General features: G+C 40.7%; 1 protein-coding gene across 1 annotated transcript; it reads right to left on the minus strand.

The window, feature by feature from the left end:
* Positions 1 to 1,677: 1,677 nt before the first annotated feature.
* Positions 1,678 to 12,079, minus strand: srd5a1 (steroid-5-alpha-reductase, alpha polypeptide 1 (3-oxo-5 alpha-steroid delta 4-dehydrogenase alpha 1)). Its single transcript, XM_008295169.1, has 5 exons — positions 11,651 to 12,079; positions 10,752 to 10,918; positions 7,869 to 7,970; positions 3,365 to 3,515; positions 1,678 to 3,243 (listed from the first exon to the last, which is right to left on the minus strand). The coding sequence occupies exons 1-5, from the start codon at positions 11,959 to 11,961 to the stop codon at positions 3,177 to 3,179; spliced, it is 798 nt and encodes a 265-aa protein (XP_008293391.1). The 5' UTR covers positions 11,962 to 12,079; the 3' UTR covers positions 1,678 to 3,176.
* Between the last annotated feature and the right edge of the window lie 384 nt (positions 12,080 to 12,463).

A 12,463-nucleotide genomic window follows, 5' to 3' on the forward strand; every position in this document is an offset into this window, starting at 1 on the left:
CTGTGATGGAGCCGCGGCAGGCTGGATAAGACATAACCAGCACCTTCTGGGATGCGTATGCATGTTAAAGAGAGTGAGGGAGAGGGTGTCTTGCATAATGCCCGCCCCCAACCTCTGCTGCTCACGTGCAGCATGTGACAGAGTCAAGGAAAACCCCCCAGAGCAAACTATGTGTCGGCTAGGATATGTAGCTCTCTGTGTAACACACTCGGGCACACATATACGCAGCTGCTCACTCCCACTGTACGCCTGTAGAAATCCAAGCTTATCTTTCTATCTCCCTCTATCTTACACTGTATGAAGCACGGCCATTTGAGTGACACACTGAATGGGTTACTCCTCTCAAGCCAAATGCCGACACTGTGTACCAGTGTGAGTGTGACTGCAAGGCTGGTTTGCCTCATTGTCAGCTTTTATGGGATTACCACATTGGTGACGACTGGACCATGGCTGACAGATGCCTGACACACACACACACACACACACACACACATGCATAAATAGAGACAGGGCTGGAGAAGTCAACAACACTGCTCATGGGCATAACAGTGATAGGAGATATTATTAAGGAAGCAGGCACTTGTCTGAAGCTGCATGTGGCTTGAATAGTAATGAGGCTGCAGCATGTTCCAGATATTTAACCCACATTAGTGGAAAACTGCATTTACAATGTCAACAGCAAGTTGGAATTTCTACACATGAACATATTGCCTGCGGCGTGTTGCCCTCACTGCACGGTTAGGCACGGTATAACAAGGACACCGACACAATGGACCCAGCTCATGTCATCTAACTGCAGGAGTGCAAATCTGGGCCACAGACTTTATGTACAGTCTGTGATCTGGACCTGCAGCTAAACCGAAATGCAAGAAAACAACTGCAGCTTGGACCTGAAAGATTTAAGCATGCCAGTGTGTGCCATTCACAAGCAAGGAGGAATTCCTCAAACAATATGTTCCTCACCTGCAGGCAGTGACTGTATCAAATTATTTATTGTACACATGTTGTGTTTGTTTTCATGCATTCCTTTCTACGTCACACATTAGCAAACCAACAACAGCTACGGCAATTGGAGTCTGTGAAGAAGAATAAAAGAAAATAAGTGATATAATTTGAATTCTATAATTGGTCACTTATAATAAAAATACAAAATCTTAAAAAGCTAGCATTTAGGGTTATGTAGCCACAATGTGACATCTTAAACACGCAGATAGTTGCCCAGCAGGATTTAAAGGAAACTGTAATTAATGAAATAAAAATAAATTGTAGTTGTAACACTCTTTGCCTGAAGGTGGCACACAAAGCGATTCTTTGTTTGTAGAAGGCAGCATTGTAGACCAAAGCTGCTTTTCCACAGGTTTGGATCTATACATTGAATATTACAGGATAACCCCCCCTTGTATGTGACTGATTATTTTGACTCTGAGAGCCATTTCACAGAGGTGCTTTGCATATAAAAAGAAAATCCATTGCCGCCTGTCTGAAGATGAATGGTTACAGTCAAACGTCGGGCTCGGTAAATAGTGGTCGTGTAATATAGTGATGCAATTACAAGGAGCGTGGATAAAGAGGATACACAGGGGGAAACAGCCTGGAAGAGAGAAGGGGGAGACGGTGAGGACCTGGAACATGAAGGATGTCACTCTGCATAGCCTTCAGCGACACGCAGCCATCATATTTCATCACACTGAGACGCGGCAGTTCTATCATTTATTGACGACATTGTGCGTAAAAATGACGACAAAATAAATTTCCTTTAAATACATGTTTTTAAAATTCCTAATGGCATAACCTTGGTGGTGACTGGTGACAGAAAAGAGAAGAGTTATGGGAAGAAGCTGCAGCTGGCACTGTTTAGAGCAGGTGCACTGTGGAAAGCTTCAGGATATACAGTAGAGGCAAACCAGTGTCGTTTTCATTTGTATCTGAACTTAATTTGCAAAAGATTTCTTTTACCAAAGTGATGAAATATTTGCACTTGCTTTCAGCTTAAAACTATTTGGAGAAACACTGAATCACATTCTTATTATCTACAAAGAAAGACACGATTAAGAAAAGTCCTGGCTCACGCTGACTGAGCTTATCTGGCTCTTGGTAACAGTGAAAAATAACAGAGCAAAAGAGACGTTGAGATCAGTACCAGTGTTTCCGTTTCCTATCTATTCTCCCAGTTTCAATCACACAAACATTCAGTATCAGATAAGCTCCTGCATTCACATGCTGTCTGTGTCTTCCATTTCTTCTCCACCTCTTCTTCTTCTTCTTTCCTTTCCTTCTCAGAAACCCCAACAGGAGTGATGTGTTGAGGCAACTCTCTCGTCTTCTCATTTCAGGCATGGTTGAGTTATTGAGCCACGCTTGATCTCCGTTTGATTTCTCTTGCAGCCCACTTGCTGGAGACAGGCCTGATATGGTCTCAGTCTTTGCAGGCCAACAGACGCAGTTACCTTTTTATTCCAAAGCGGCTTCTCTTCCAGGAGCTTCAGATGATGAGGTCAGTAGAAAAGTCTCTCTGATGACACCCAGAGCAAAACGCAGCAGGCAGACGGGTTGGACTTAATTCACGCCTCCTCACTCGTCTATTTAATTTGAATAAATGTTTTTAAAAAAGATGGATTTTCAACAGATGAGACTCGAGGATTAATGAAAACTTTAAATGTCTGCTTTGCATTCCCAAGTTTATGCTCCATCTGGGAGAATATGCAGATCAGAGGAGAGTCTTAAAGCTGTTTATTGCTGGTGCATAGTGTTATAAATCCAACGTAGTACTGCTGAGGTACACCTCGTTCACTATCTTATTTCCTCTGGAGGAGCACTAAATGCTGCTGCTGCTGCTGCTGCTGCTGCAAGCACAACACTTGCAGTACATTCAGTGCATGCTTGCTGAGGTTCCATGGTGCTTTATGGATATTATTACCAAAGTAATGGCAACAATAAAAATCTTTTTAAGATGATGGCTTTTAACTGTTGCTTGCTCACAGCTCAGATGAGATCATTTACAAGCATCCAAACTGTGTGTGTCTGCTTTCAATGAGAACAATTAGGTTTCTTCAAGGCTTGTTCAGACATCAGAGTTTTCCTGAATTAAAAAAAATAAAAAATTAAGGGAATGTTCCTCTCAACTGCTGCAAGCAAATACAGTACCTTTTCAAGCTTCCGCTTAAGCTCCACGTTTTCTAGAGCAGAAAGGGAATCAACGCCTTCCTGTTTTTAGGGTAGTCTTCAAACTTTGCAATGTACCATCTGCAGAGCAACAAAGACGGGAGAGACATTTTTCTATTAATAAAGCATTTTCTTTAAAGTCTAGAGCTCAGTCCAGGAAAACCTTCTTACTGAGTGTGTGTGTGTGTGTTGTTATTCTTACTTGTGGTGGGCCACAGCCCTGCTGGCGAGGACCACTGTAGTAAAGATGGCAAAAGCTGAACTGTGAACAGAGTGGCCAGCCAGAGCGAAGCCGGCCCACTCTGTTATCTCTCCTAAGAAGTTGGCCCCAGATACGTATTCAAACATTCCGCCTGTGGGTGGAAGACACTGAAATTAGGGAAGGTGGGTTTATCCTGTTATACATTCACTGAAGCAGAAACAACCAGAAATATTTTACATTGGAAGAAAATATAATTCAATAGCTTTTCACAGAGTAAGTAGTGACATTTCCACTATCTGCAAACGTAATTTGGATGCAACACGCTGTTAAAAAAACTCAAAGGGCATTCATACGACTCGCTCCACACTGACCATAGATGGCTGAGCACTCACTATTTGACTGCAGGCCATGTGCTCGACAACGCCGCTACCCTCTATGTGAAAAAGGCAGATTCTTGGCTGAGGGGATTCCAGACGTGCCTGGAAGTTGATTTGGAGCAACAAAGCTCACAGCTTCCTCCCGCCTCGCCTTTTTCCACTTTATTTTCCTTAAGGGTCCAGGACGGATTGTTTCAACAGGTTCACTGCAAGTTCAGGCTCAAGGTGCTATTGTTGTGACTATGTTCTGAGTCAGGGGAGCCACTCTTTCTGTAAAGCTGTTATGATTACTGATTCATTCAGGAAAGGAAGGGAAAAAAAAAAAGCCAACCTATGGCTCGAATTTGCCAAATATACAGCTTTATCTACGTACCTCCCTCCAGGCTATTTGTCGAAAGGAATTTGGAGATGAGCCTAAGCCTTGTTTACCCAACCCCCTCCTCGCATGTCACATCTCATAGAATGCTCATCCATTTTCACATAGTAAAGGTCATGCACTTAAAAAAAATAAAAAATCCCACTTTTATCTGTTTAGCCTGCTTTTAGTTTTTGTTGTCACTGTGATGGTAATATAACATATGCACTGCACACTGATGTTACCAAGAGTCAGTGAATAGAAAATAAAGTTATACATAAAATATTCCCAACGGTAGTTATTTGATCTAGAACAAGTGAAATAAAACAGAGTGCAGAGAACTGTCTTCAGGGTTCTTGTTCCAAGAATTTGCTAAACAAATAAAGGAATGAGCCCCCATTTTTTTTTTTTTTTTTAAAAGAAACAGCTGACATTTTGGGAAAGAAAGTAGTTTGATTTCTGTTCAATCTGAAGCTGGAGTGAGCAGTCCGTTAGCCTAGCTTAATATAAACAGTGGAAACAAGAAGAAACAGCTGACTGGCCTCTGTAAAACCCCGACTGGATGTTTTTACACTTAGATTTTTGCATAAATTGCATGTTTTTTTTTTGTGTGTATGAATACACGAACTATTCCCTCAATTAGATCACAGAAATATGGATATATATATATATATATATATATATATTATCAGTATTCTTTAACCATCTTGTGAAAAAGAAGAATTTACAACCACATATGGGAGTCATATTGACATGAACGCTCTTTACGGCTGAATGCTTTATTTAGCATGAATATTGAATCAGTCTGGCCTGCACATGTACAGACGTATAATGTACGTGTTCCAGCGTAGGCTTGGCTCGCCGTCCAACATGATTACTATCAACACTGTGCGGTTTAGAAAATTGTCAGTGAAAGCAAAACGATACACATTACAAGCACTGCGACTTGGACTATATTAGAGTCCTTTTCTACACTAATGTAAGGGCTCACAGAGGGCAAAGCGGGGAGGAGAAGATAACTAGTGACAACCTGTGATTCTGCTTACAGTGTGATCCTGTATAATCATGCGACCACACTGGAAAATTAGCATCTAGCGTTCGGAGACCGCAGTGCTCAGTGCCACGATGTGATTACTGTTCTTCCTGACTTCCTTGTCACCCCACAGCAGTGCTGGAAAAAAAAACATCCAGACTCTGAAGTTAAGAAGAAGTAACAGCACAATCTAAAATGCACTGTAAAAAAAAAAACACCATTTCTAAAGACTGATTTAATTTCACAGTGCTAAATGTCAGTATTTTAAGCAAGTATGTTTCATTGTAGATTGTTAGGGTGGCTAAAGAAAACACAGTTAAAGTATAATAGTGCAGTGCCACGGCCCTGTAAGTGCCAGCTGCCAGCCAGCTAACTGACTACTCATTCAAGTCCAGCAGCCTACTTCGTTATATTAATTTTTGATTCTAATTAAATAGCTTTGAGTAACAAGTTGCAATTCGCTACGCACGTACATTTTACAACCCCTAGCCTCTACTTCAAAACAAAGCGAGCAAGATGATAGCGGCCCCATCTGTCTGCATCAGTCCCGCCGCCACTTGCCTTGATATGGATGTGTGTGTGTGTGTGTGTGTGTTCTCAGCTGAGAGGTTGTGTCCTGCTGAGCTGAGAATTAAGTCATCTTCAGAGTTTGACAAATATGAGCAAAATAATGGGTGACAAACACATTAAGAACGGCCCTGACTGTACAGACAGGTGACATCCTCATTAGACAGGCTGGATTAGAAAACACTGGTGGCAGCAACTTGATAATTGTGTCGTCAGCATTAAAAAGTCCAGTGGAAGTTTTTCCATGTACATCACACAGATGTTTATGGGCTTAATGAATGAGCAAAATAATGGCTCATCTTAATTTACAAGGTGCGTTTTACAGTAGAACATGATGTTGAGCTGATTTGGTGATTTCACATGATTTGAATCGCGTGATTCACAAGTTTTGGTATTTTAGAGTTATTTGTTGCAAAGGTTTATTTTTTATTTTTTTTATAAATAACTTGGTTTCAAACCAATACACAGGCAGATAAAACGCCAGATTAAAAACGTGGGATTATCAATCAGGGCTCCAGACTACAACCATTTTGGTCTCATTTGCAGCTATTTTTTGAGAGTGTGTGAGTTGAAATTTCAACTGGTGGCATTCGTGTGAGTGCATGATGATCGTTAAGCTGTTTTGGTGTCACTGTAACCAGCGCATGCAGCTACTATGCTAGCCACAGTGGTGGAAAGCAGCACTTTCATAACTTTGGTGGACTGTGGTATTTACACTTAAAAAGGCAGTCTTCTCATGAAATGTGGAGCTCACCTGCATTTGCCGTTTTCTATGAGCTGAACAGCGCATGTAGGTGAGCTACACTTTGTACAAAAGAAATACTTGGTTTCATTCCAGACAAATCTGACACTAGAATGGCCCAGTATAACTCTTCTCTAAGTATTTTTCGGTCATACACCTGTCTGAGCACTGCAGCCACCAAGCAGTAGCTACCACAGCCTGCAACGTGGGGAACATCTGTAAATTGTAGCGTCTAACAATCAGCAGATGTTCAACAAGTGATGTGTTTTGCCTGTGACAAGGTGCGAGATGCAACCAAATCAGAAAGTTGGTCGCACTGGTGCTACCAGTGAAAAAGTTAGTCTGGAGCCCTGTCAGTGTCGTACCCAGTATTTTATTTCAGGTTGCATGTGCTCAAGCTCAGAACCTAAAGAATAAAAAACATATAAATGTCCAAATAAAGTCAAATCTGCTAAATTTATATACATAGATGAACAAAGAAAACACTGGTTTGTTTCAATCTGGTGTATTCCTCATGAATGTGGCAGTGAATGCATCATGCTATTTCTGCACTCGGCTCCTCCATTGTTAAGTTTTTGGGAAATGAGCAGTCGCTCAAAACAACTTGTGAACAGCGTTAAGTGGGATATTTAGTGTGATCTCCCAGCAGTTTTCCAAAGAAAGCAGCTTTTTACATAAATTATTTCAAATGTTTGTTTTCAATCTGATCAAAGTTAAACAAAGAAACTAGCTGCCAGGAATGGACATTGTGCCAAATGCATTAGGAATCACCATGAGGGATACGTGCTGATCTAATTACTGACACATACATCTGCACACATGAGTTTGTTTACATGCGTGAGGCTGAATGTCACTGTGGGGATGAAGACAACAGGATGTCCTAAAAGACAATGTACCCCCTGGAAACTGGTGATGTTTCTGTGCTTGTTTAAAAACAACAACAACAAAAACTTTGCTGCAACGAGTGGGACCTGTTGATGCCAGACAATGAAAGCAATCCCAGCTGTGGAACTACGTCTAATGAATCTGCAGCTTTGATAAACATTGCCATACTGGAGATGGTGTTTCACTTGCCCAAAATCAACTCGAAGAAACGCTCAGTTCTCCATATGGCCAGTAAAAACTAATTCCGTTAGATAAACATGCATTCCATGTGGCTAATTTCTGTATTTACTTTTAGTCAGAATCAAAAACAAACATTTAAAATGATTCATATAAGAATCGACTTGCGTTGGAAAGCTGCAGGGAGTTAATGCTAATTGCCCTCCCGCTAAATGCCGTCTGCCTGAATCTCCACAATGGAGGCAAAGAGTGCAAAGTTAGATGACATTTCGCGCCACAGTAGCCCGATCAATGGGAAGCATAACAGGCTAAAATAAACCAAACCAGTGTCTGGACTGTAGATGTAGTGGACTGACTGAAGCCCTTACCTGTGGGAATCTTGTACCCAGTCTCTCCGGGCTTTCTCAGGTTCCTCAGGATGTGGTCAGAGTGCACATTCACTAGCCAGCCGACCAACCACAGAACAGACCCTGGAGACGAAACCAGAAACTGCTGTACCAAGACATTTTACTGACAAAAACCAGGCAGCAAATCTGTACTTTCACAAAAACATTTAAACATTTTAATGAATACTCTTGTTTGCTTTCTTTCAAAAAGGGACATGAGAAGAACACTAGCATATGCAGTGATAAATTCAGCTGGCTCAGGAGTTTTTCACCACTACGAGGTGTTGGGTCGGGATACAGAGACTGGACTTGGCCCTATAAAACTTTACGGAAGGGTTTAAGGCATCAGATATAGTCTTTCTATCTGCTTTCCACAGTGTAGAGGTGTGGAGGTCTTGGTTTGGAGAGGAATCCTTCACACTAGTATATCAAGAAAAATATATAAAGTCAAATAGTAATAATCAGAAAAGACAGAGCAATTAGCTCAGCTTTGTACAAGCTGAACAAATCCTTTATCAAAAATATACTTAAAGCGCTCCAGCCATAGCTTAAATTAGCATAAAAACCCTAAAATAACAAACAAGCAATGAAGAAAACATTTAACACAAAGTATTTCCTTGGCTTTAAAGGTCCCAAATGGTGAAAATCCATTTTTAATGTGTTTTGTGGTTGTTACAAACGTGGAGTTGTAAAATAAAAAAGCTGTTAAGACACGATGTCGATAACTTCTGCCATTCAGCTCTACAAGCCAGTAGGAATCTGCTGTGTGACACTGAACTAACCGATAGTGTTCCAGCTCAAACGGAGCAGAGGCACACATCGTGTTCTTCCTGAAAGAGGCATGAACAGCAGAAGCTCCTTGGCTTTCTCAGCAAAACAGCTCATTTAGAACAGCCCTAAAACCACGGACATGAAACAACTTTTCTGCAGTATTTTGAGCTGAAAAACTGAGAGATGCACTGTGAGGACATGTGAGACTTATATGGGACCTTCAAAATAGCCACCAAACCAATAGTCCACCTACTTTCTACCATCCATCCATTGGTTTTAAAGACCCACTAGGGACACTACCCACTGGGATTTCTGAGGCCTGTCTGAGCTGGCGTTGCTATGGTAATCTGTTGACTTGTTAACAAACGCACTGCCACAGCCTTTTGTACACCGTCCTAATATCTGTGCAAGTAGTATGCCATGTCTCCAGGGTTCCAATCATTGTGGCATCACATATTTGCGAGCATTTCTAGAAAAAATGACAGCATGTGTTTGGTCTTCATTTCCTGTTCATCAGTACTGTTGCTGCTGTGACCTACAATACCATAATAAATCTGGTACACCACACTACATGGACACAGAGATGTAATTCTGTTTAGTGGGGCACATTAGCACTATATGTGACCTGTATCAAGACAAACAAATTTACTTCAGTGCTGACAATAGTTATTAAAAACAAACAAAAATACATATATGCATGATAATTCATACATTGCACTCAGACATTTTTGCCTTTTGCTATAGACTGTGGAAAGAGTGGGCTAATCACACCAATCAGCCTAATTACAGTATATCAGCCAGGGTGCAGACCTCTGGATTGCCACCCACGTCTCAGACTGAACTGCCATTTGTAATGAAGTGTTGAAAAAGTCTGATTATCAGGCTATTATTATTACAGATTTCAGGCAATGTATTTAGTGAAAAATGGAATATAAATTTCAATCAGTATGAGATTTGTATTGTTGCTAATTCAATACACAGTATTTATCTTCTTGTCCAAATCTAGGTTTACAGAAAATGCTCATTACTTCAGAAAGTCAACGTTGTGTTTAGTTCATATACTGAAACACAGATCAGCCCCTTGAGTCTCCAACAATGTTTAGGGTTAGTGGTGCATGTCAAAGTACCATCCACACCAATGGCAGGACTTAAGGTTTCACAGTAGAACGATGTATTTAAGCGAGGATTAATATTCAGTGGTTTTAATGCTGTGGCTGATCTCTATTGTCGGAGGAATCTTTTCATGTCAAGAGTGGGTCAGAAAATGCTGAAAGTAGATAAGAGCAAAAGCTTCCTTTCTTACTTTAATTTTGAGAGCAATCTTGCACAATGACTCTTCAGCTGTGGCTTCTTTCATTCTGTATCACCTGCCTTTATCTGATATAGATGCAAGGTCTGATAAGGTCTATAACATTTTCTTGAATTTGCTTGAATAGCAAAGAGAAGCCAAGAAAAACTGCTGGCGCTGAGGTTTGAAATGCCTGAGAGGCACCTGTGGTGAAGCATAAGCCAAAAAATGTAAAAAAAATAAATTAAAAAAAACGGGACTGACAATAAAGACAAGAGTGTAAATAAGAGTCATGCTTTTCCTTTTTAAAACCAAATTCTTGCAATCAAATTTAGGAGAAAACAAGAAGAGTATAAGAACTGAGGAGTTAAAGCAGGGGTCTCGAACTCCGGTCCTCAAGGGCCACATACTGCAAGTTTTAGATGTTTCCCTCTTCCAACACACCTGATTCAAATGATCAGGATCGTTATCAGGCTTCTGCAGAGCTTGATGCTGAGCTGATCATTTGAATCAGGTGTGTTGGAAGAAGGAAACATCTAAAACTTGCAGGATTGCGGCCCTCGAGGACCGGAGTTCGAGACCCCTGAGTTAAAGAATATAATTATGAGATGGTAGCAAATAAGGAGCCTGCATCTTCCTAGATTCTTGTCCCAATTCATCAGCTAAAGCACATTTTTTCCAGAACATATTTTTTCACCATTTTATAATAATGTGCATACACAGTTTTTTTTTAAAAACTAAAAACAACAACAACAAAAAAAAACAATGAAAACTTATAAGTAGGGAACCAGACAAAGATCACCTACCAATGATGAAGCACGGATGTGTAACCCAAGATGATGGATACTCAGCGTAATGGCTCAGGTACCTGACCTGCATGTAGCCATTATACATGCAGAAAACAAAGGCCAGGGCGAACGACACAAATGGTGTCGGCTTCCCTCCTCGGATTAAAAATGGATAGATGAGGGCTCTGCAGTGGAGGAAAAAAAATTATTAACAAGCATCAGTTACTTCAAATACTGGCCTTTTATAATGACATGGATCAGTTAACATACTATATAAATACAATGCACCTTTTGACAATCTATTCCTGTGGCATTTGGAAAAATTACAGGTTGATCGATTATCGATTTGGTTGATTATTGGATACAACAACTGACTTCCAGTATAAGATAATCATTTTAAAATGTGTTACCATGGCAGTGATGCAACTGCCTCCTCATATCTATTTTCCTCACTGTGTGGTCTTGAACATTGTCCTGCCTTCAGCACTCTCTGATTGGTTGTAAGTCACGAGCAACATCCAGCAAACAGAAAGCTTCAGGAAATGTTCCCTGAAGGTTCTTGCTTTCTGGGCTGTGTTCACAACAAACTGAAAAACAGTCAGAGAACCTTCAGGGAGCGTTCCCTGATGTTTCCTGTTTGCTGGGATAGCCTTCCAAGACTGAAGGAAAAATATTAATAAAATTCATTCACATTTGTGTTGGAGTTTGCTTTAAATTTTGATTCTATAAATTTTACTTTTACTGTAAATTTTCAGCATCAGCATCCTTGATTATAATAATCTGGACCAATATTAGCCCTGAAAAACACTATCAGTTGAATCCTACTTATAAGGATTCCCATGTTGTGGTACTTAAGTGACACAAACTACAGACTTTAATGACCCCAGCTGTGGTTTCATTCATTGTGGGGGACCTACCTCTGGACGTAGTGGCAGAAGTACATGGCAATGAGCAGCTGGTTTGGCAACAGGGATGTTTTTGCAGAGGACGTCCAAAATACCAGACAGAAAGGCAACAAGAAGGCTGGCAGCTCCTGAACGAACCAGGCAAACCTCACATTGACTGGAAATCCATACCTGCTCGAAGCATATCGACCGTACGGGACGTTTTCGAAAAGCAAACTAACGAAAGTGCAGGCTGCCATGAAAACCATAAAGTAGCCCATGCAGTCCAAAATGTACAGCTCCTCGTCTTCAGAGGAGAAGAGTCTGGAGAGGAGCGCGTCCATTGCGACGAGAGAGAGCTAATATTGCCAAATTAGAAGGCGAAACAATAAAAATGTAATCTTAATTTCAGTCACTACCTAGTTGAATAAGAGCTGCTTCACGAGGCAACACTCCAGTGTGCTATAGATGGCATGCTTGCTCGTGACTGAGACGGACCAATCACAGCTCTTGAACAGATACGACAACAGATCTTATCAGCCAATCACAACGCTCGGTGTTGAATCAACGCTGGTTGTCGTTAAATTATTCATGAATTAATTTGCATAAATCGACTATAAACTTTGTTAGCTGACGGCTCACTACCGCGACATACTAAATTAGAAAAACATACACAACACATCGTTTAACGGAAAAGTTAAGCTGGAACAAATGCAGTAATATAATATATAAATGAACAGAAAAACTAACTTAAAGCGAATTTGGTTAATAGTGTAATCATGCTGCATTACACTTAAGCAATCACAATCATATTTCTGTGTCGTACTATTTAAAATATCCCCCAAA

Source organism: Stegastes partitus, unplaced genomic scaffold (assembly GCF_000690725.1).
Source record: "Stegastes partitus isolate 25-593 unplaced genomic scaffold, Stegastes_partitus-1.0.2 Scaffold1026, whole genome shotgun sequence".
NCBI classification, from domain to species: Eukaryota; Metazoa; Chordata; class Actinopteri; family Pomacentridae; genus Stegastes; species Stegastes partitus.